General features: G+C 29.2%; 1 protein-coding gene across 3 annotated transcripts in view; it reads right to left on the minus strand.

Moving 5' to 3' along the window:
- The window catches only part of LOC129974899 (alpha-actinin), a 75,152-nt gene that overhangs the window by 17,911 nt on the left and 35,671 nt on the right, over positions 1–21,570 (minus strand). For 2 of the 3 annotated variants that reach the window (XM_056087675.1, XM_056087677.1), the window contains exons 3-9: positions 6,965–7,199; positions 5,624–5,710; positions 4,716–4,803; positions 4,249–4,327; positions 3,447–3,528; positions 1,412–1,497; positions 36–128 (exon numbers count right to left, since the gene is read on the minus strand). In XM_056087675.1, the coding sequence (XP_055943650.1) occupies positions 36–128; positions 1,412–1,497; positions 3,447–3,528; positions 4,249–4,327; positions 4,716–4,803; positions 5,624–5,710; positions 6,965–7,199 (750 nt within the window). Of the gene's footprint in view, positions 1–35; positions 129–1,257; positions 1,344–1,411; positions 1,498–3,446; positions 3,529–4,248; positions 4,328–4,715; positions 4,804–5,623; positions 5,711–6,964; positions 7,200–21,570 lie in introns of all 3 variants that reach the window. The other variant, XM_056087676.1, reaches the window with a different exon arrangement.

Consider the following 21,570-nt stretch of genomic DNA (forward strand, 5'->3'; position numbering starts at 1 on the left):
TAAAAATAATTTTGTTTTATCTTTTGATAACTTACATCACTAGCTAATCTTTCATATTCCTCCATAAGTCTCTCATTTTCTTGATTAACTTTAAGCACCTTGCAAATACGGTTAGCTGCAGTTTCTGCCTACAATATCAAAAAAAGAATGATTAAAAAGCTAAGTCTCTAATCTTTAAATTTGATTAAATACATAAAATCAAATTTATTCTTAGATATTTATAATATACCATATTCTAATATGACGTTTTGGAGACAGTTGATCTCTGAAATTGTGCGAGCAATAAATAAACTATAAAGATTAAAGTGCCTGTCAAATAAATGCTTCAGTCATCACTTCTAGCTGATTTGACTTTTCATTTTACATTAAGTACAAACAAAAGCAGAAAGTGACACATTTTACGAAGTTCTTTCAAAACCAAATAATTAAATTTTGTGAGTCCAGCTCTTCTTAATTATGATTCTAACTGATAAACTCAGACATTTGAAAATGTAATGTTAAAATGCAAAAAATTTATTTTAAGAATTTTTTTTAACTATTCATTGGTGTATGATTTGTCAAAACTTCTTAATATTGCACAAAGAAAAGGCTCTTCATGATACACTATTCAAATCAGAAGAAGCTATCAAATTAATTTCAGTTCAGATAGTTTGGACAGTCACAACTTGACCAGATATTTTTAGAATGACCATACAGCAGTGAATAAATATGGCAAACTTAACTAACTTTTACTAAATCTCATGTGGGTACATGATATTCAAAAATTTGCTCCAACTAATCCTTCGCTTATTGTGTCAATATTAGTTATTTTTCAATTATTATACAAACCTCTGTTATTTTATGATGAATACATGACCTATTAAGATATTGTGTCTAATAAAGAAAATTCAGTTTATCAAATTATGATAATTTAAAATATTTATAGATTATTATTTCAATAAAATATTAAACTCTGTTAACAAAATATTTAAAAAATTCAGCTAATACATAGTGTATACTTAAAAGAAGAAAAAAAAAAAAAAAAACCGTGCAAAAACATATATACCTTCACTTTAAGAATTAATAGGCTATCCATCTTGGTCAAAAAATGACAAAAGATAAAAATAAAAATACTAAAAATACCTGAAAATATTTAAATATTTTTTTAATGCTTAAATTTAATATCTTTAAATTTCATGCACTGAGCAAAATTAATGAATAGAAACACCCTGAAATAGATCCAGAAACAAACTTTAGTCTGTTAAATAAGAAACATACCTGTTTAGCACCAGAAAATGTATGATAATATGAAGAAACATAAGTCATGACAGCCCGTTCATCTGGCATGGGTGTATTGTTGATGTCTGTGAAAAAGGACAACACATAACAAACCATGCAACACACAACACAGCAATCAGTAACACCATATTACCTGCTGCGCTCCCTGGAACGCATGATAAAAACAAGATACATAAGTCATGACTGCACGCTCATCAGGCTTGGGAGTGTTCACCATGTCTGAAGAAAGTAACATTACATTTTATTTATTTTAAACCCTTTTGGAATAATTTTCAGAGGTTAGTTCTTCACTCCCATGCATTTTTTTCAAGTTGATTTGTCAAAAATCAGTGGCTGAACCTAATTTTGTAACCCTCATCAATCACTTTATTGTCTTAAGAAGAATTGAAGAAAAAAAATTTAAATCAAAATATAAGAACAAATGTGCATTAATAATGCAATGAATTTCAGTATAGGAGGAGGAAAAATTACTTTTGGAGGTTCAGAAACTGATATTGATCCATGCATTGTTATGTTCCACACTGCAAACCTATAAGGCAAGATTCTAATATCTTCAAAATCACATGCAACTAATTTTGGTTTTCACAACAGGATTGGTAATCTTATGGCAAATTTCAGGGGAGATTATTGCATGTAGTTCTTTTTTAAATTTAAATAATAATTTATTATCTCGGATATCATAACCATTATAATAATTAAGTGAAATTAAGAATGCATTAGTCGCAAAATTTTTTAAATAATTGCATATTATAAAGAATGAAAATTTCTCTATTAGTGATAAGAAGATGCAATAAAATATTTAAACAGTATCTACTATATAACTTGAAAGAAATAAAGTAATTTCATGCAAAAATTATATAATAAAAACAATTTTTAAAAATCAGAAATTCTATCTTATAATTAACAGCAATCTACACATACAATCAATTTAAAAATGAAACCATTGAAAATATAAGATATAAACATCATAATTTCATAAAATTCTAGAATTAACAATATATTGCTTCCATATTAAATTAAATGTTACATTATAATATTCCTTCATAAAATATTTTGAACAAAAATTACTGCAGAATGAGTAGCAAGATAAATTTAAGATTTGCATACACTACTCTAAATATTAGATTAAAGAAGAATGCTAGTATATATAGAATGAAACTACATTGCAATGAACTTAAAATCTCAACCATTAGTTTAATTCTGTTTTTGAAAAGTTTTTATATATTCAGAATTATTTTTAACAATTATTGTACATTCACTACTAAGGAAGAAAAATACAGAATAATATTTATAATTTAATAAAAACTGTTTTCTATGATTGTCTGAATCAGCCGAGATACATGTCTAAATGAAAAGGAGACTTTATCTATAGTGAGGTAATAGATAAGGTCCCAGCAAGTTAATGTGTTAGTCAAAAGATGGCATTATGGTATTCCCAATTGCACTTGTGTTGCCCAGGTTCACATCAATATCTTATTCTGGAGAATTGGTTCAACAGTGGGTGCACGAGGGATTCCTTCAAATCAGTACTAAGAGCATTTAACCAATTTCTTCACACAGAAGGGAAGCATGCTTCACTTTATCATAGGATGCAAGAGGTGTATGGAGAGCAATATCTTGCACAGCTCAAAATATTCTTGTGGGATATCAATTTAATGAGATGGGACATGTAAACACCAAAGATTTATATTCTGAACTGGTGCACATTCTGACCAACTGTGCAATGACTTTGACGACAGAAGAGCACAGTTCATACAAAAGTATTATCTAATTATCACACATGAACCGATAAGCAAATGAAAAGTGCACTATATAATCCACAAAAAAGCTTGGTTGGGGCAAAGTGGGTGCACATCACTCGAATCTATCGGTAACCCAGGGGATTCTACATCTTGAATGTTTGGACAAGTGCTTTAATGTCAATTATTCATACTGTTTAACATGAAACTGTAATTATAATAATATTACTGAAATTTCTATACATATCACTATAGTTTCCTTTTCATTTTGGCCTCCTCATATTCCATTTGTATAAACTGCATATATTATATCAGTAAAATTATAAGTAGGAAGTTTCACATAAAATTATCAAGATTATTAGACAATGAATCCTTCCCTATTTTAAGCATGCAACTATTAGTATGAAATATAAATGTAATATTCTGTACCTTCTGGGTCCAACATCCTTGGGATATTCAAATATTTTTCAGCAACATCGAAGGCAAGATTTAAGTTATGAATAGGATTATCCTAAAGGAAAAAAAAACAATAGTAAAAATATGATCATATACGTAAATTAGATAAAATGTAAAAATAATGGATAACTACAAATCAAAATGCTCAAAAACAATTCATACTCAAAGTATTTAGTACTAGTTATTTAGTGTATACTTTCTTATAAGTACATCAATATCAATGTTTTATCAGCATACACAGTATTCAAGCAGGCTTTCGAAACATTAAATACAAGATAGTATAACAAAGGCAATTTCTACACAATTTTCAATATTATCAAAAGTATAACCTAAAATGCTATCAAAAGAATACTAATATTTTTCAGTAACAAGGTAGGCTCTTTTTTAAGAAGTGACCAAGAAATATAAAATTGTCACTTTTTGGAGGTTAACTGAATTTGTTTCCAAGAGGTTTTCCATAATTTTTATAATTCTTATGCTATATATTATGTCTTTTCTGCACAAATTTTTCAAAATGTAAAATGAATCTGAAAATTTATTTAACACTGTTCCTTAGCTTTTTAGCAACTGTAATTTAATAACAAGATTATAAAAAAATGACAAATCTTAAAAAAAAAAAAAAAAAAAAGTATCAATTCAGGATTTTTAATTTTCACAAGAGTTTTATATCTATACTAAAAGAAAATCATTAAAAACTATGAGTTTTTCTCAAAATTAAACATTACTAGCATGTGTTAACTAATTATTATGAAGAAACATTGAAGAAATTAGTTACCTTAGTTAATTTGCTATAATCTAATAGATCAGGTCTATGCCTATGAATGAGAGCACAGAAAGCAAGACCATCCTTCCAGCTAAAGTAAAAAAGAAATAATATCAATGGAGTTACTAAAATACATATTTAAATCAAATATTTGAAAAATAATTAAAAAAAAAAAATTGACCAAATACCAGAAAGCTGAAAAAATAATTTAAGACTGAAAATTCGAATTCCATCCTTTTTAGTATATATTTTAAGCATGAAGATATTAAATTATATAACAGAAAAAATTATAATTCAATAAACAAGGGATATTTTTAATGAATGTAAAAAATGAGATTTATGTTACCTAATAGAGAAATTCCTAAAAAATAAATAAGATTCTATACATATTCTCAAAAAGAAATTAATCCCAAGTAAAATGCTTATTTTATTCAGAAATTGAAACAAATCTTTAAAATGAGATAAGAATCAATATTAACCTCAAGTGGAAATTCTGTACATTAACATTTTTGTAAGGAGCCGTCTTCCTTTGGCACCATAATAGTAAACCTTCTTTTGCAGTCATTTCTAGAATCAAAATAGTATAATTAGAATTATCAATACAAATTAAAAAAAGTTGCAGAAAAACATATTTAAGGTATTGATATAACCACTAATTATCATGAAACTTTAAATCAAATGAATTTAGTGAACATATTTTCACAGTAAATTTAAATTCTTCTACATTCTTTTAACCCTTCTTTGCATGATGGAAATGTTCTTCATAAAATTTAGTAAACAAAAAAATTGTATTCAAAGCAGATGCATTTTAAAATGGTTGTTGCTGACAACTCTTTTCATGATTATTGCATAATAAGGAATGCAGCTATCAAAAATCAAATGTCACAATCATTATAGCAGGTTTGAACTTTTTATTCTGCTGTTTGTTGTGGGTGGAAGAAACATAAAAAAAATATATTCAAGAAATCGCATAACTAATCTGAGATTTTTCTGCTAACAAAAGCGATAATGAGTAGAGAAATTTAGAAGAGAGGGACATTGAAGATTTCGTAGTGAGCTTAACAAACAAATTTGCATGATGATGAATACTTCCATCACACTATTATTAAGTATTTTATATTATATATTTATACTAGGACTTAAAAAAAAAAACATTTTTCCTTTAATCCAGAGTATGAATTATATCACCCTGATTTATTTCGGAAAAAAAAAATCCTGCAAAGAAGGGTTAAGCTTTTAAATATGTAACCACAAAAACTACAATAAAACTTGCACTTAATCTCAACAATACATACTAGAAATACAGATTTTTATATTGGACATTGCAATACTTAATTATGGGCTTTATTATCAGAATTAATATTTCTTGGAAAATGAATAAACTTACCTTCTACAGAAATATCTTGAATAGCAAATCGAAGAATAATGGTCCATATAAGTCCAAGGGTCATCTTTACATTTCCATCAACAATTTCTATTTAAAAAGCAATCATAGATTAAATATTATTTCTGCTATGAAAAATAAAATGGTGAAAGTCAGATTATGAAATAGGTATAATAGGCATTCTTGCTCCAGTATCTCATATATTATAAAAATTGAAAGATTGTAAAAATTAGGATTATTAGATTCTTGTAACTGTTTAGCAATAACAGTTACAACTAGTAAGCAAGAATTCAATGTATTTATTAGATTAAAATCAACATCAAAATAATTTATTATTTTAAAATGAATCAATCTAAAAACACGATAGGTTATTTTTCAGCTAAAAAATACAAGCAATTACAATTTTATATCATTATTTTATTATGTTCAGTGAAGATGCATACAATAGCTGAAATGGCATTTAAAGTTTAAACATAAAAAATTATATTCAGTGACGTGAAATAATTCTCATTCCTAAAAGTGTTAAAGCCAGTGGTATAGTTATTAGATATGTCTCAATCTAACTTAAAAGACTTACGCCTTTAGTTTTGAGAAAACTGACAAATCTGAGTCTCAATAGAAAGCATGTTATATTGAAAACCAAACATTATTAGTCAAGTAAGATTTATGTATGACCATAAAAATCGAACTATTATGGGACAAATTCTCACCAGATCTAATTGTGACAATTTTTATAGCAAATCTAAAAACCATTTTTTACTATTTCAGGTAACTTAAGATGGTGAACATTTGGCAAGTTTTTGATGTAATTGTGAGATTTTGTATGTTAATCTTATCATCAAACATGAACAAGTTATATATCACTGGTTTCAATTTATACAAATAAATACATTTTCAGAAGTTAGAAATTTACATACTACAATCAAAGATTTGACAGTAATATTTCGCTTGATAGTATATAAAAACTAGGAAGAATTACATTATCAGCAAGAAAGAAAAAATACGTTCAAAAATATTAGAAATCTAGAAAGAACTTTATGAAATTAAACCAATTTTCCCTTTTACAAATGAATATTAGTATTTAAAACAAAATTTTATTTAAAATATTTATGGATCCTATCCAGGACTACATAATTAATCATAACAATACAAAATTAAAAAAAATTCTGTACAGTCAATAAGAATTTTTCTTTGTATTTCTAATATTTCCTTGACCAAATGTTTATACATTAAGAAAATTCCCAATAAAAGTAATATAACATTACAATTCAAATTTAGAGCCAATTATTTGTAGGAACCACCTTCAACAATAACTATGTATAAAGCCACAATCTTCCCATTTACCTTCAGCACCAATGGAAACTAATTTGACACCTTTGCTGGCAATGAAATCTAAAGCTTTGTTCACATTAGCTATATGATGGAACCTCATCTTGCCCCTGTCAGGCTTTGGCAATGTTTCACTGGAAATTACTTCTAGTAGAAGCATGAGTTTTAGTCCATTACGGAAGTCTTCTTCAATGTTCTCAATCTGTGTTCCTGCCTTCCTCAAGTGAGAGTTGCACCAAGCAGTGAAGGTCTGTAATGAAAAAACAAATTATAAGATATAAAAATAAAGAAAGGAATTCAATAATAAAATTGATAACCAACCAAAGATTTTTATATCATTTAAGATACTGAACACATATTTAAAACAATTAGTCTTGATCCCAAATGGAATCAAGATGCTTTGAAATTAAAATAACCATGTAAGTTTCAGTGAATTTGCAATTTTAGAGTAAAATTTATTCCAAGAGTATTCTGATTTCAACATTTTATAAGAATTCTAGGTATATTTAACTATTTTTTGTGTTCAATAAATGCTTCTTTTTTTAGTTTGATTAGATACACATTTGGAATAACAAAATATTTGTAAACTGAGCCCTGGTAGGAAAACATAGTAGGATGTGTTTATCACAGTAACATAACAAGGATAAGTACACTATAGTATTTTTTTCAACCTTTATGATACATTTTTTAAGTGATAAATATTTTGATATTTTGTCCCCAGTCTGTCCTCTTAAGATTGGTACCAGGAGATGCATATATCCCTTGTCCTCTCTCTCCAGGCATTATGTCCTAGCTCATCACAAGATTAATAGAAATTTTTATTCCCTTTCATAAAAATGAAAGATTATGCCTTTTGTTTGTACACTTCTGTATGGAATAAAAATAAGTACTTATTTCAAATTTCTATCCCTTTTGCATTTCACATTTCAGCCTGGTATATGAAAAAGATATTGTATTACATAAGACACTACTAAATACAATTTATTATAAAGTAGATATGTTCAATTTCATTTCATATCAGATATTGTTACAGTTCTTTTCACACTCAAAATTCAACTCTTATTGATGATCTTTTCAACGATGGAGAAAATACACATTAAAATAATGCAATGCCTCTATTACAAGTCTAAACATAGAAATATTTGTTGAAAGAACAACCACTGCAAAATCTATATCTAATGAAAATATATGGATATCGAGGAACATTACTTTTTTTCAGGCACATGGTAACCCTAACATGTATGTTAGCATATATATAATTGCCAGGAAACTTTTACAGTGCAGTGTAACAATTAATAATAGTATTTTCATCATCATCATTATTATTATGGGGACATAAGTTTAAAGATGTACATTTATTAGCAAATAAATCAATCCTACTAAATTAATTGTATGCTTGTTGATAGATGGTAAACTGCTAGGTATCAAAGAAAAGTTTCTAATAATGGCTACAGTATATAACAGAAAAGAATATAGGGAAATCAGTAAGGTAGGTAACTACATTTAAAAGTTTTTTTTTTTCAAAATTATAATTTTTTTTTAAAAAAATAATATTTTTAATGCTAAAACAGATTTTTTTTATAAAACTGTTAGAATTTTATTTCTATGTGTATTTTTTGGAAAGTTAAACTGATTTTTATATTTACTTAAGTTTCAATGCTATTTTGCATCTTTAGATATTTTTTCAAATTCTAATCTTTGATAGAACTTTTTGATAAAAACCCTTACAAATTAAAATCTACTGCAAATCTTTTGTTCAAATTAGATATAATAATTTCTCAATATATTCTGCAGTTCATGAACTATAGAATAAGTAATTTATTCATTCAGAAATATGTTATATTTGTTTTAGTGCTTCACAATGTGAAAAAAATTGAAAATGTTGTGTTACTTATCAGTCGACCCTCAATATTTAAAGAAAGAGTTGAAATACAACTTATTTTTTAGTTCAAGAATTAGATAATATATTCCTTAAGCTATATGCAGAATTTTAAATCATTTGATAAATCTCTAACTAGAAGAATTTTGCTTTATATCTCATTTTAGATATAAAAAAAGCCATTTTTTAAATAAAAAAAAAGCTTTTGCCATTTAAATGATTTATTTTGGTTTCATAGATGTTTTTCAATTTTTTTTTTAATGCATATATTAAAAAAAAAATATTTCCAAATGTTTTTTAAAAAATTCACCCAGAGCGTAGTCACGTATAGTTTTTACAACCAAGAGCATGAGTATATCATAATCTAAATTCGTTCGCCTTTAGTTTGCAATGAACCCAAGAAACTCCCCCCCCCCATTCCTACTCTTTATAGATAAAGTCTATATTTACATTTTTACAAAAATGCAGTGGTGTAACAAAATCAATTTTCTTTCAATATTTATATCACATTAATGAATTTCCCTTAGACTATCTTATATAGTATACTGAAAAAAAAATTTCAGTTTTGCCTTACTATCAGTCTTTGATTAATAATTTAATTTTATTAATTTTAATATTAGTGTTTACAATACTTTAAGATAGAAAAAAAGTTTCTTTATAATATTAATAAACTCTTTATTTATAGATAAATTGGATTTTAAATGGTTGAAATTTTGCAAGAGAGCAAATAATAAAAATGTGCTCATGGCATGATGCATTATTAAAAAATTCCAAAAATTCCAAATGGAGATTTTATGGGTAAATCAAACTATGTAGGAAAACATTACTTTATTATCAGTGTTAATGGAAGAAAAAAGAATCTACTTTTTTTTTTATAGAATGAACAAAGTATAATTTGTTTTCGTCTTGAATTCTTCAAAAGGAATAAATTATAGCTACTTATTGCCACAAGTGTTTAATTTGAAAAATGTCAATTTTAATAGTTGGGAAAATATTCATAGAATTCATAACAGTGATTATAAAAATGTCGCCTAATTCATGAATTTTTTCATGCAGGTCTTTACTTAACACGTTTCGAAAGAAATTGTTATTGCTTTTTCATTTTCAAAACAGCATAATAATTAAGTAACGCCATTCTTCAGAATTCTGACATCCAGCATAATCGGAATGCATTCGCACCAGTTATTCATCAACCAGTGTCCTATATCCAATCCCCCCTCGTGAAAAAACTTCCAAAAATAAAACCTGCAAAACTACAGAAACCTCAATCCACCACGCCGAGTAATCGGACACTTTTCGTGCTGTACCTCGGCTTTCTTTTTAAGGCGCTAGGTATAGGAAGAAGCTCTAAAAAGCCGCGCCCACGGTTGCCAGTGGAGACGAAGAACCGCTGTTTGAAGAGCTCCAAAGTGAATCTGGGGCTATACCGTCGGCAAATTCCAAGTGTGTGTGTGTGACTCAAGCAGTTCCCGTTTCCAGAGAGATATAAATATCCTCTGCTCTACGGAACTTCAGTATCGTCTGCCATCTCGCGAGTGAGCTAGAGAATGGCAGTTCTCCGCCATATAAGGACACGGAAGATAACGGAATCATTGAGGAAGCAGCCGAACGTCTTCTCTGTTCGGGTATACACCATCAGAACATTCGAAGAAGCGTAAAGAGATAGAACGATTTGGTTTATTTGTTCTTGGTGTGCGTTGGTTTCAATTAACAGAAAAATTTAACTACAGACGTCGAGCTGGAAATGTCGGGATAATAATTCATGACACTGAAAATGTGCCGCCAACTCTCTGTCTGAAGGAAAAAATAAACTTTGAGAATACGAAGAATATGCGATACGAAAATAGAATGCAAAGGAATATTTCACGTGCCACTGAGATTAATTGTCATAAACGTTTATTATTTAGTACTTGTTTGGCTAGAATTAGACCAGCTTTAACTGTACTGTTCAACAAATAGATATTATTATTATTGAAAGCAACAAACTGGTTATATCTTAGTGATTCATGGAAACATTCTATTGTGTTACTAAATTCAAATCTATTTTTATTACATCAAACAATGTTAAGCATATTAAATAGGTATATTGATCAGATTTTAGAAATTGAAATAAGTTTCTAAACACATGCTGTTCATGAATATTTTCAGAATAAATTTTACTGTATTATTAAAAATCCTATAACCTGCAATTTTTTTTTTATCTAGAAAAAATGTATACATTCCAAATATTTAAAATGAACTGACTAGAAAAAAATATAAAATTTCATTCATAAATTACAATTTTAATTTTAGAACATCGATTGTAATTTCATTATATATCTGAAATATATGGCGACCATCAGGATAGATAATAAAGTTTTCCCTTCGTTTTACAATTTACCACGAAGTAAAAAAAAATATGTAAATATTTCTCTAATAATATATCCGAGTTTCAAAACAATTGATAAATGTATATGAATGGCGATTCACCGCTATCATGGTTGTAACAGAAATAGAAACTCATTTCCGGAGATGTATGCAAAGCAACAGAGATATCAGAATAGGCCGTATATTTAGAACATAACCGGCATCGCATGATAAGCAAGTGACCTTGATCTTGGACGGACTTATCCGCTTCTTGAATAAGCATAATCCAATTACACAATTAAAGTTAGAAAACAAAAAGCTCCAACTTTTATCCTTTTAATGATTAAAATGCTTTGCCTATCTTGCCAATGGCTGGCTAGCTAAAAGCAAGACAAAGAAATAAGATCGAAGCATTTCAACGCATAACATGACAGAATATTTCTAATGAATCCTAAGGCTCAATTGGCAATATGGATAAAACATAACAATAGGTTTCTTTTTAAGTGGTTTCACGTGGCTCGGGTCAAGCCGCTTAACTTTCGAGTTTGGCATACTAACATCCATACAGAAACCTGTTACAGATAATATCGAGAAAGAGCAAGAAACAAAGGTGCTCATTTATCGAAGCAAGAGCAAGTGGGCAATCCATTGTCCAACAACAAGGGCTTGTGTTTGAATAGCCTTTTTCGTTGAACTAGTGGACGAAGCAATAAATTGAGAGGTTTAGATGTAATAGACAAGATGTAATCGGATGACGACATCTTTAAAGAGGTTTCCAGATTCATCGATAGCATTAGCGTAAAATATATTCATCGGTAATTGCTAATAAAGCACTGATAACGTAGTTTTAGTAAGATATAAAAGTCTTAAAAAGTCTATGTTATGTTCTAACTTTATTTAATATCATCCATGATTCCAATAATAAAGCATTAAAAAGTACATTATCTGCGTTTGAATTGCTATTTTTAATTTTATTAAATTTATTTGTGCTTAAAATTGCATTTTATTCCATTATTAAGAAAAAGAACTTTAATGTTTACTTGTTATGTTTCAAATAACATCAATTCATTCATTCAATTTTCGTGAAATTCAAAATATGCAAATATCATTAATTATCAATCTAAAATTTTAGAAGAGTTTATTAATTATGCGAATATATATAATGAATCATAATGGCATGCTTCAACTTTAATTTGAAGCTTACTAATGCAATCTGTTAAAAAAATATATCACTATCGGAAGCGATTTCTTTTACACGAATATTCAAATTATATAAGAACTTCTTAACATTACAGACTTCATGCATAACAGATTTATAGAAAAACTGCATTTAACTAATTGAAGAGTGTAACGTGATTGCATTGGCACCGAAAAATTAATTTGCTCAACCGTGGAAAAATATAAAGAAAAATCTGCAAGTGCCGAAGACAAGTTATTTTAACTACTGCTCTTCACGTTAATTATCTGGATCAGAGCCAAGATTTGCTATCGGTATAATCATTGGTCCACTCTTGTTCTTCAGTAAACTGAGAAACACTCGTTTCAGAACATCATTAAATCGCAGCACTGGCAATTTTCCCGCTTTATTATTTTGTATTATCCCGCATTTTTTTTAAGTATTTGTAATTTTTTAATGACTAATTATGGAGATGTAACTATTTAATAACAACATTTTGATTAGAAGGAATAATGATATAAAAACTATTTTTTAAATATTTTTAGAAAATCTAGAAATTAATAATTTGTATTATTTCACTTATTTATTTTGTATTGCCTGAAAGTTTTGACTTCATGTATAAAATTATCACTTCATAAAAAATTAAAGATAAATTATTCTCAGCAAGTCTATTTCCTTATTTATTCTTTCAAAAAAATTTAATGATTCCAATTAAAACAGAAGCTTATACAAAAATGCAGATATAAATTAATCAATTATCATCGGTGATTAACTTTGCAAGTACTAATAAAATTATTTTTGCCATCAAAACTATCTTATTAGTTCATTCTGCAAACAGCCTTCGCGTAATTTCAAAAAGATGTTAAAATAAATTTATTTATTCTGCATTCTTTGAACTCTGTGCCTTTCATTCTAACATCATACTGATTTATTTTGATTAATATGATGGAAAAATTTTGTGCGTATTACACAAAAAAATATACATCGGTGAAATTTAACATTTACTTTAACGGAACAATGAGATTTTAATGCAGCTGTGTGCAAATGAATTGCTCCATCAATTCTAATATTTTATCTTTATTATGTAATTAGATACATCTGTTTGAAATATGAATTGTACTTTTGATTCAATTAAAAATCCACAGAATACTTGAGATGCTTATGGGTTACATTATATAGAATCATAAAAGAGTAAATTTTAGTTTATAAGATTCAACATTTTATTATTTGAAGACCAACGGATTCGATAGTTAAGGGGTTAAATCGACAATTGCTGAAACAAAATAAGACGATCTATTTGAAGAATGGCATTTTAAACAATTATATACTATAAATAAACAAATAATGGCCTTAAGTAGTTAAATAATTAAATTTTCAAAATTGTTTTTTCAAATACAATATTATAAAACGCTTTTTACATATGTGGAAGTCCGATATAAACGTGAATCCTGTTACTGTGTCGAGTAAAAATTTTAAACAAGTTTTCGATAAACTATAAAAAATTTTAAGAACAATTTGAAGTTTATTAAAATATTAAGCTAAAGAAATTTTTTTTTCACATAAAACAAAGATGCACTTCTTACATAAAACAAAGATGCAATTATTTGCACTTCTTGTTCACCTCCCTCAACACTTCAAATAATGACCTCCTCGTGACCTCAAATAATCTATTTTAGCGAAAATTTAAAGAAATGATTCAAATTAAAATGGCTTCTATGTTTCGATTAAGATGAATCGATTCATTTGGAATCGGATTTAAATCGAAATATGTTTTCATAGTTCCAAAATCTTTAAGTAGCGGCATATATTTTAATAAGATTTAATTTAAGACCTTCACAGAGATATTTAGAACGAAGACAAAAAAAAAAAAAAAAAAGTCAACTCGTTCTAATAATTCTTTAAAAAAACTACGATTTCTTCACCCAGTTATTTCAACTCGCAGCAATCATTTCTCTCCAATAACCAAACAACTCATTACGCAACGTGCCTTCAAGAGATGTGCAATTATATCTAAAAAAATAGCAAAACAAACCGAATAAATTAAAAACGAAGGAGGAAAAATAAAACACGTGTTTTTCGTTAGTTTCTCTTTTTTTTTCCACCCTCTTCCCCCTCCCCTTCAATCGACAGAGTTCGGATTGCAGTGCTTGACATTCCAAGCAAGAGCAATAAACTCGGACCGCAAACACCGCCCTTAATACAACCCACTGATCCACTTCGCACAAAAAAAAAAAAAAAAAAAAAAAAAAAAAAGACAAAGCATTTCTTTTTCGTGAACTTGAGACGGGAGGATGCTTCCACAGTTCAGCACACGAAAAAAGAAGAAAAACATTCTTAACACTTTTGATGAAGATGATTAAAAGAGGCAGAGGAACAAGTTCATGACGAAAATGTGTGGTGTCATACATGGATTATTTCTACACAACAATTTCGCTTTTTACTACTCGGGGTTCTTGATGGAAGTACGCACGTATCCTATTATATACAAGACCATCAGGAAGGAGAGGGGGGAAAGAGCAAGAATAATAAGAATAGACCCAATTCTAAACCGAGGAGGATTTAGACATTCTGGGGACCTAGGCATTGCGAATTACAGGGCCTTCTCTTTTTGATCCATTTTGCTTCACATTTCAATTAATTTATAATGCGCATATAATATATTTCACATTAAGTTTTTTAATTTGTGAATGAATGATATCGACTTTTGCTTTCAGAATTGTTTAAAGATATGCACCCTATATTAAATACTGTAACAAATGAACGGAATGAAACACATGAAAAGATGATAGTTGCATCTTTAAAGTGGAAGAAATTTGAAATCGTCCATTATTTTTTTATTCAAATAATTCAAAAAAGCTTTAACAAACATTTACTACTCCCCTCATCCCCCCCCAATTACTTATGTAGGTCCAACTACTTGTAGATCAATTGTTTAAAAGAAGCATTACGAAATTTACAGGTAATAAGCAAAATTATAAATATAATCAAGCTAAATTTCAAAATTTTTACTGTACCGTAACCTTCAAAGGCGTTGTCCTGTTTTTACTGGCAGATAACGATAAAACAATAAAAGAAGCACTAAATTAAGTTACATGAAAAGGGAGCCTATGTATTTGGTAACTGAAAAATTAACAAAAATCATTACATAGTTGCAAGGCTTGCAAACATGCCACAAGCGATGCAAACCGTTGTTGTGTGTCACTTCATGAAATATTTTAAATCTGTAATAGTAAAAGAAATATATCAATCCGCCAAAATCGCAAGTTGTGCGAGTGTGTGTGTGTGTGTGTGGGGGGGGGGGGGAGTGAGACCCTTGACTTTTATCTTGAGAGAAGTCACGTGATAAGCAGAGGGTTTAAAAATAGCATTTGAAACTTCAATATACAGAATATGGGTATCCTATTTAAGTAAATAATATTTCAAGAAATTTCGATACCAAATTATTATTTAACTCCATAATATGAAGGTAGGTAATATTCGAGATGATGAAATGGTTGGTTTTAAAGATATTTCATCAGCCAGGGTTAATTTCAATCTGTCACTTTCTTCCTTGCTTGGACTTCACCTTAGAAATTATTATAAACTCTTCAATGTTTAAAACCACCAGGAGATTTATTGAATCATTGAATTGATGTTATATTTCTTCTACAGATAAGAAACAAGAACGATAACCAAGAATTCCTTTCTTCACTAACCCTCCCCAGAGATGTAATCCAGTATGCTATTTACAATTTTATTCCCATGTGGCAAAATTCTGAGAAATGATTTATATGAGATTCCAATATATTTTGCAACTGAAAAACGAGTTACTGTCAGAAAATACTGCTTTCTTACTTATCAACAAAGCCATGCTATCCAAAACTGAAAAGAATTGTGTGTTTTCGTACGAAATTTCATGTTGTGCAACAGATGGTATCAAAAAAAGTCAAGGTTACAGTGAATTACACGAAGAGAATTTTAAGCTAACAAAATACGCATTCAAATAATGCTCTAGAACAAATAAGAAAATCATTTTAATAGTTCAGTAAAATTCTGAAAGACGTTATACGCGTTTTTTCGGCAACACCACAAGTGTTAAGATTGTTTTCAATTACATAAAATCGAACTCCAGCCAAGCTTTAATTATTATCACAGTTTAAACGATGTAAAAAATAAATTATGTATGTTTGTTTTTTTTAAGGCAAAAGCTTTCCCTATTTCTGTGAGTTTTGACTGTCGCTTATTTAAGAGTTTCATTAGAATGACTAAGATGTGAATAACACTGAATTTAATAACATTTTCTCTCATAAGAAAGTTCAAAAAATATGAACTGAATGGAACAAAAATACTGACTTCAGACGAAACTAAGATGAGGCTACACCATTTTTATTCAATCTATTTCAATCTGCCCTTAAAAAAAAGATAAGGAAGAATCTGTAGAAGTTAATTTATTTAGATTTATGTTCCGCTTTAAAAACATTCGATGACTAACTTGGGATAATCTTGAAATTTTGAAAAATGGTCAGAATACATGAATTTTAAAATGCCACTTGGGGATTCAAATCTTGAATCCGAGATCATCTGTCACCAGAATCATACTCAAAATCGTATAAAAAAGTATATTGTTCATTCCATTTATTACTGTCTTGTATATGGAGTATAGACAAAGTATTGTGGCCGTCAAAAGTATAAACTTGAAATCCTCACAAATCTCCACATTTCTGACCTCTGGAAAACATATTTTTGCCATTATATCAGTCTGTCTGACCTATGTAAACACCAATAACTCAAACACCTTGAACTAGAAGGATGAAATTTGGTACATGGACTTTTGTTATAAATCTACAAATCTGATCTAATTTTGAATGAAAACCATTCTGAGGAAGTTTTCTGATTGGCTGTTTCAGTACAATTGAAATCGATAACCAGAAAAACCTAATGAGCTAGTAACATGTAGGATATACCCGTCCATCATTTTATACGGTATGGGTAGGGGTGGGGCAAGACCTTTATTAAGCCCCGTTCTTTTACGGATATGATTGTAAATCTGCCATCTGACCTATTGTAAGATTAACTTCCTCCTGTGAACGTCAATCGGGAGCTTACCACAAATTGTCGGTAAAATGAACGGACATCAAAGAACCCCGGAAAACCCAAGAGAGGGGAAAGAGGGCAAAATGTGCCTTTCAGAAGATGTGCACGGAAAGAGGCATTAGAGAGTACGCCAGAATGTTTCAGAATAACTACTCTCTTTGATTTCTGAGGCGGACTTCAAAATCATTTCATCTTTAAGCAATCAAAATCTTAAATTCCTAAATCTATGCAAAACATTCAAGTGAATTCAAAGTGAAATCTACGAGTACATAAAGTTGCACGTCCTCTCCCCCTCCTCCTCATACGCTAGAGAAAAATGCATTCAGGCGAACGGAATGCGGAAGCCTATTACCTCATAACTACTAAACGGTTAGTTAAGAAAGGATGAAAGAATATTGGCTTCTGTTCAATGCTGCCTATTCTTCAGGGATATCTTTAATCGCTTCCCCACGCCCTTTTTGTTATGCAGCTCTGTGATTGTTCCGGAAAGAATGCTTACAGACTCGGTCTGTTTTGTAGGTGAGCGGTTTTATATAGGTTACCACAGGTAAAAGAATCTCCGGTATGGGGAAACCGAGAAGGTGAAAGTAAACAAAAGTAAAATATGCAACAGTTTTTTTTTCTCCCCCGCCACTTTGCTCGCTTAGAATACTTGCGAGGTTATTTATTTAGTGATAAGAATAAAAGGAATAATTTCATACAATTCGGTTCTTGCAAAATCGATGTCCATATAAATCTTAGCGAGTGGTCTCCTAGAAAATTTCTCGCACTCTTCAATAAACCATAATTTGACACGAAATTACAAATTCTCTAAAATATATATGGAATATATACGGAACTTCACTGAATTAAGTCATTTGCATTTATGTGTCCACATGCATGCGAAAGTAGACCGACAGACGATCAACATATAATAGATTTTGTTCGTAATCTAATACATAACTACCTTTTAAATGTTAAATCTGTTTGCCAATTTTTATCTATCTAGCTTTTTATGCTTTATAGTTACCATCCCTTTTGTACTTGGACAGGTGGGCAGACATAATTCCACTGAAGGAATTTTATTCAAATTTGGCAGAAATCTACAAATTTGATCTTAAATTCATATGCCAAATTTCATTCGTTTAGCTCAATATGCTTTTGAATTATGTTAACCGATAGACAGAAATCCAAAATGCGAAATGTAAAGATTCGTCAAAATCTCGAATTCGAATTTTTTGACGATTATAATACTTTCTCGGAACTTCGTAAAAGAAAAAGTAAAAAGTGAGAAAACATGTTAACCCTAAAAAATTCCTAGCTAGATGAAATATTGACAGAAATACCAGCACCAAAGGGGGGGGGGACCTTTTTGAGCAAGTTATTGAACAGTCAGCAAATAATCAACCTCATTAGAGTGAATCATGGTTTTTTACTTAATATTTTTCTAAGAAAAGAAGCAATTTATTTTCAATTCTAATTATTACTCCTACCATTACAATAAATAAATAGTTCTCTTTAAAATTATACTGATCACTTTCTCGAATAAGAAGCAGTGCAAAAAGAAAGCATTATGACGGTCAAAAAATTTGACTTCAAGAATTTTGATGAATCTTCACGTATCAAACCCCCTGACGGAAAAAAAAAATTGGAATGATGTCTATTTTAAACACAATAGCAAATATTATATATATAGCTAAACGGATGAAATGTTGTACATACACCACATTTGTATGTTTTTAACAAATTTGGTCCGAAACCCAATCCCAGACAGTTTACCTGTCTATCTGTTCGAGTGCAACTAAACACAATCACTACAAAACTCAAAGAATTAGTAATAAATAAAATTTGGTATACTGTTTTAGCATTTAAGTGCAGATTTTTGTTAAATTTTGTACCAAATTTATCGAAAAATTGTCCGTTTGTCCATCTGTACATCTACACACATCCAAACATAATTCAAGAACTCAACGATTTATATAAATTAAATTTGGTATATCATCTTGTCACTAAAATAGTAGTTCTATGTCAAATTCTGGTTTCAATCGATCAGCAAAAAGCCGTTTAAACTGTATATTGGATTTTCTTAGATATGTTAAGAAGCACAAAATACTCATGCGCTGAATTCTGATAGTAAAAATCTGACTATAAATTTTTGTTTGAGAGTATGCGAGAAAATTACGGAAAGATCACCTTGCTTGTTATTATTATTATTATTCTATTTTAATTCCATTTCCACCAGCGGAAATTATTAAATATTTACTTTCCAAACATATTTTACATAAAAAAAAAACCAAAAAATGATTAAATTTATTTATCCCCCCCCAAAAAAAAAATTATCACCACGATCAAAAATTCGCTTGTAAAGTTCGCAATTAAATTTAATAAAAGGATTTTTTTTTTCATTCAATCCCGCTTTTTATGATTTTTTTACAAAAAGAAAAGGGGGAGGGCGCTGTTGGGTGCAAGAAATATTTTTCAATTTTTCTATACAGAAATAGCCGATTTAGTTAAATCGAAAAAATATAGAGAGAACTTACGAACCTTGCAACCCTACGAAATAAAGACAAGTTGACACCAAATTTGCATATGCAATTTTTTTTTTCCATTGGTTGCTCATATAATTTAAATAAGATTGTTCTTCATATCTTCATATTGATATAATCATAATCGCACCAATTGTGTATGTCTGTGTATACTGACGTTCAACAAGCTAGATCAGTTGACTACAGATACCAAATTTGGCCCATAATATACCTTGGACGATGGAAATCTTCGTTTTGAAAGTAAAACTATAAATTGTATTTCATGATGAACTAAAAAAATTTTCATAGTAACTATTTGTGATATTGAATAAATTATGAACATTATTCTTCTGTGATTCTGCGACTTAAAAGGATTTCCCAACACTTGTCTTTTGGAACAATCATGTGAAGCTTATAAACGGAAATAAAGACATGTAGCCAAATAGCTACACGATGCAGTATAGAGTTAATAAAGTTTCAGGACAAAAAAGCTTAAAAGTTGAATAAAATCCATTCACGGAAGAATGTAAAGACAAACACGGACTGCAAGGTCAATTCTTTTTGATAACATTAAAAGATACAACTTCGCAACAACTTCCATCAAAGAATTATTTAATTTCTTTTCTTTTTAATCGAATATCCGGCAAAAAGGATTGACGTAACTCCCTCTATATCGATCACAGGACTTTGATCAGTATGGTGCGCAATCTTTTGACGAGGCTGCTGAGAGAGGTTGGAACTTCGCTCAGATTGCGCACAAAAGCAAACTACCCTTTTAGGACGGAAGGTTAAAAAAAAAGAGATAAACTGATTTTTATCTCCGTAAGAGAATTATTTCGGTGATTTATGATTAAAGAGCCCGATTTTTATCAGAAGCGTGCTCAGCAGACAGAACTTGGGACCGATGGAACGAGATTGCGTTCGAAGGTCGGTCTCTGCACAGGAAAAGCAACAATGGAGAGGCGATTAACATAATTTCCGCGATGTTAGCAAGAAAGCAAACTTGGAGCGTAGTTGATCACGCGCACTTGGGATCTTGAGAGAAAAGGGTTTAAGAAGAAACTCACGAATGTGAGAGCACGCGGTTGAAACAATACAATTTAATTTTAAGACGATAGTGGATTCTATTAGGAATTTTTGCGAATTATTTACTTAGAGTTATGAAATTTTTTATGAATATGTACTAAAAATAAATCAAACTTCTTTTAAAAACTTTTTAAAAAACGAAATTTTTTTTAAAAAAATAAAAGATATATATATATTTTTTTAATTTCAAAATATTCCAGGTGACTCAATTTTTAATCTTCTATTATTTTTTGCCTTATTACCCAATATAAATTTATTTGGAATAAAACTGAATAATTCCAATTAAATGCTAATTTTTTTAGAAATATTTTTTATACACACTTACTGAATTTTCATAAGAATTTTATGTTTTTCAAAACTGATTTTTTTAACAAAAAAAAAAAAAAAAAATGCATATTTTCTTTTCTTTTAATGTTTAACAGAAATTTTTATCATCAATTTTATTTAATTTCTTCAAAAATTGACACCTAGGACGTTTCAAGTTTTAGTTATATTAACGTCCCGTTTGAAACAACACTAGGGCTATTTTGGGGCGGACCTCGTAATTTTGAACCGC

This window comes from Argiope bruennichi, chromosome 7, assembly GCF_947563725.1.
Source record: "Argiope bruennichi chromosome 7, qqArgBrue1.1, whole genome shotgun sequence".
Taxonomy (NCBI): Eukaryota; Metazoa; Arthropoda; class Arachnida; order Araneae; family Araneidae; genus Argiope; species Argiope bruennichi.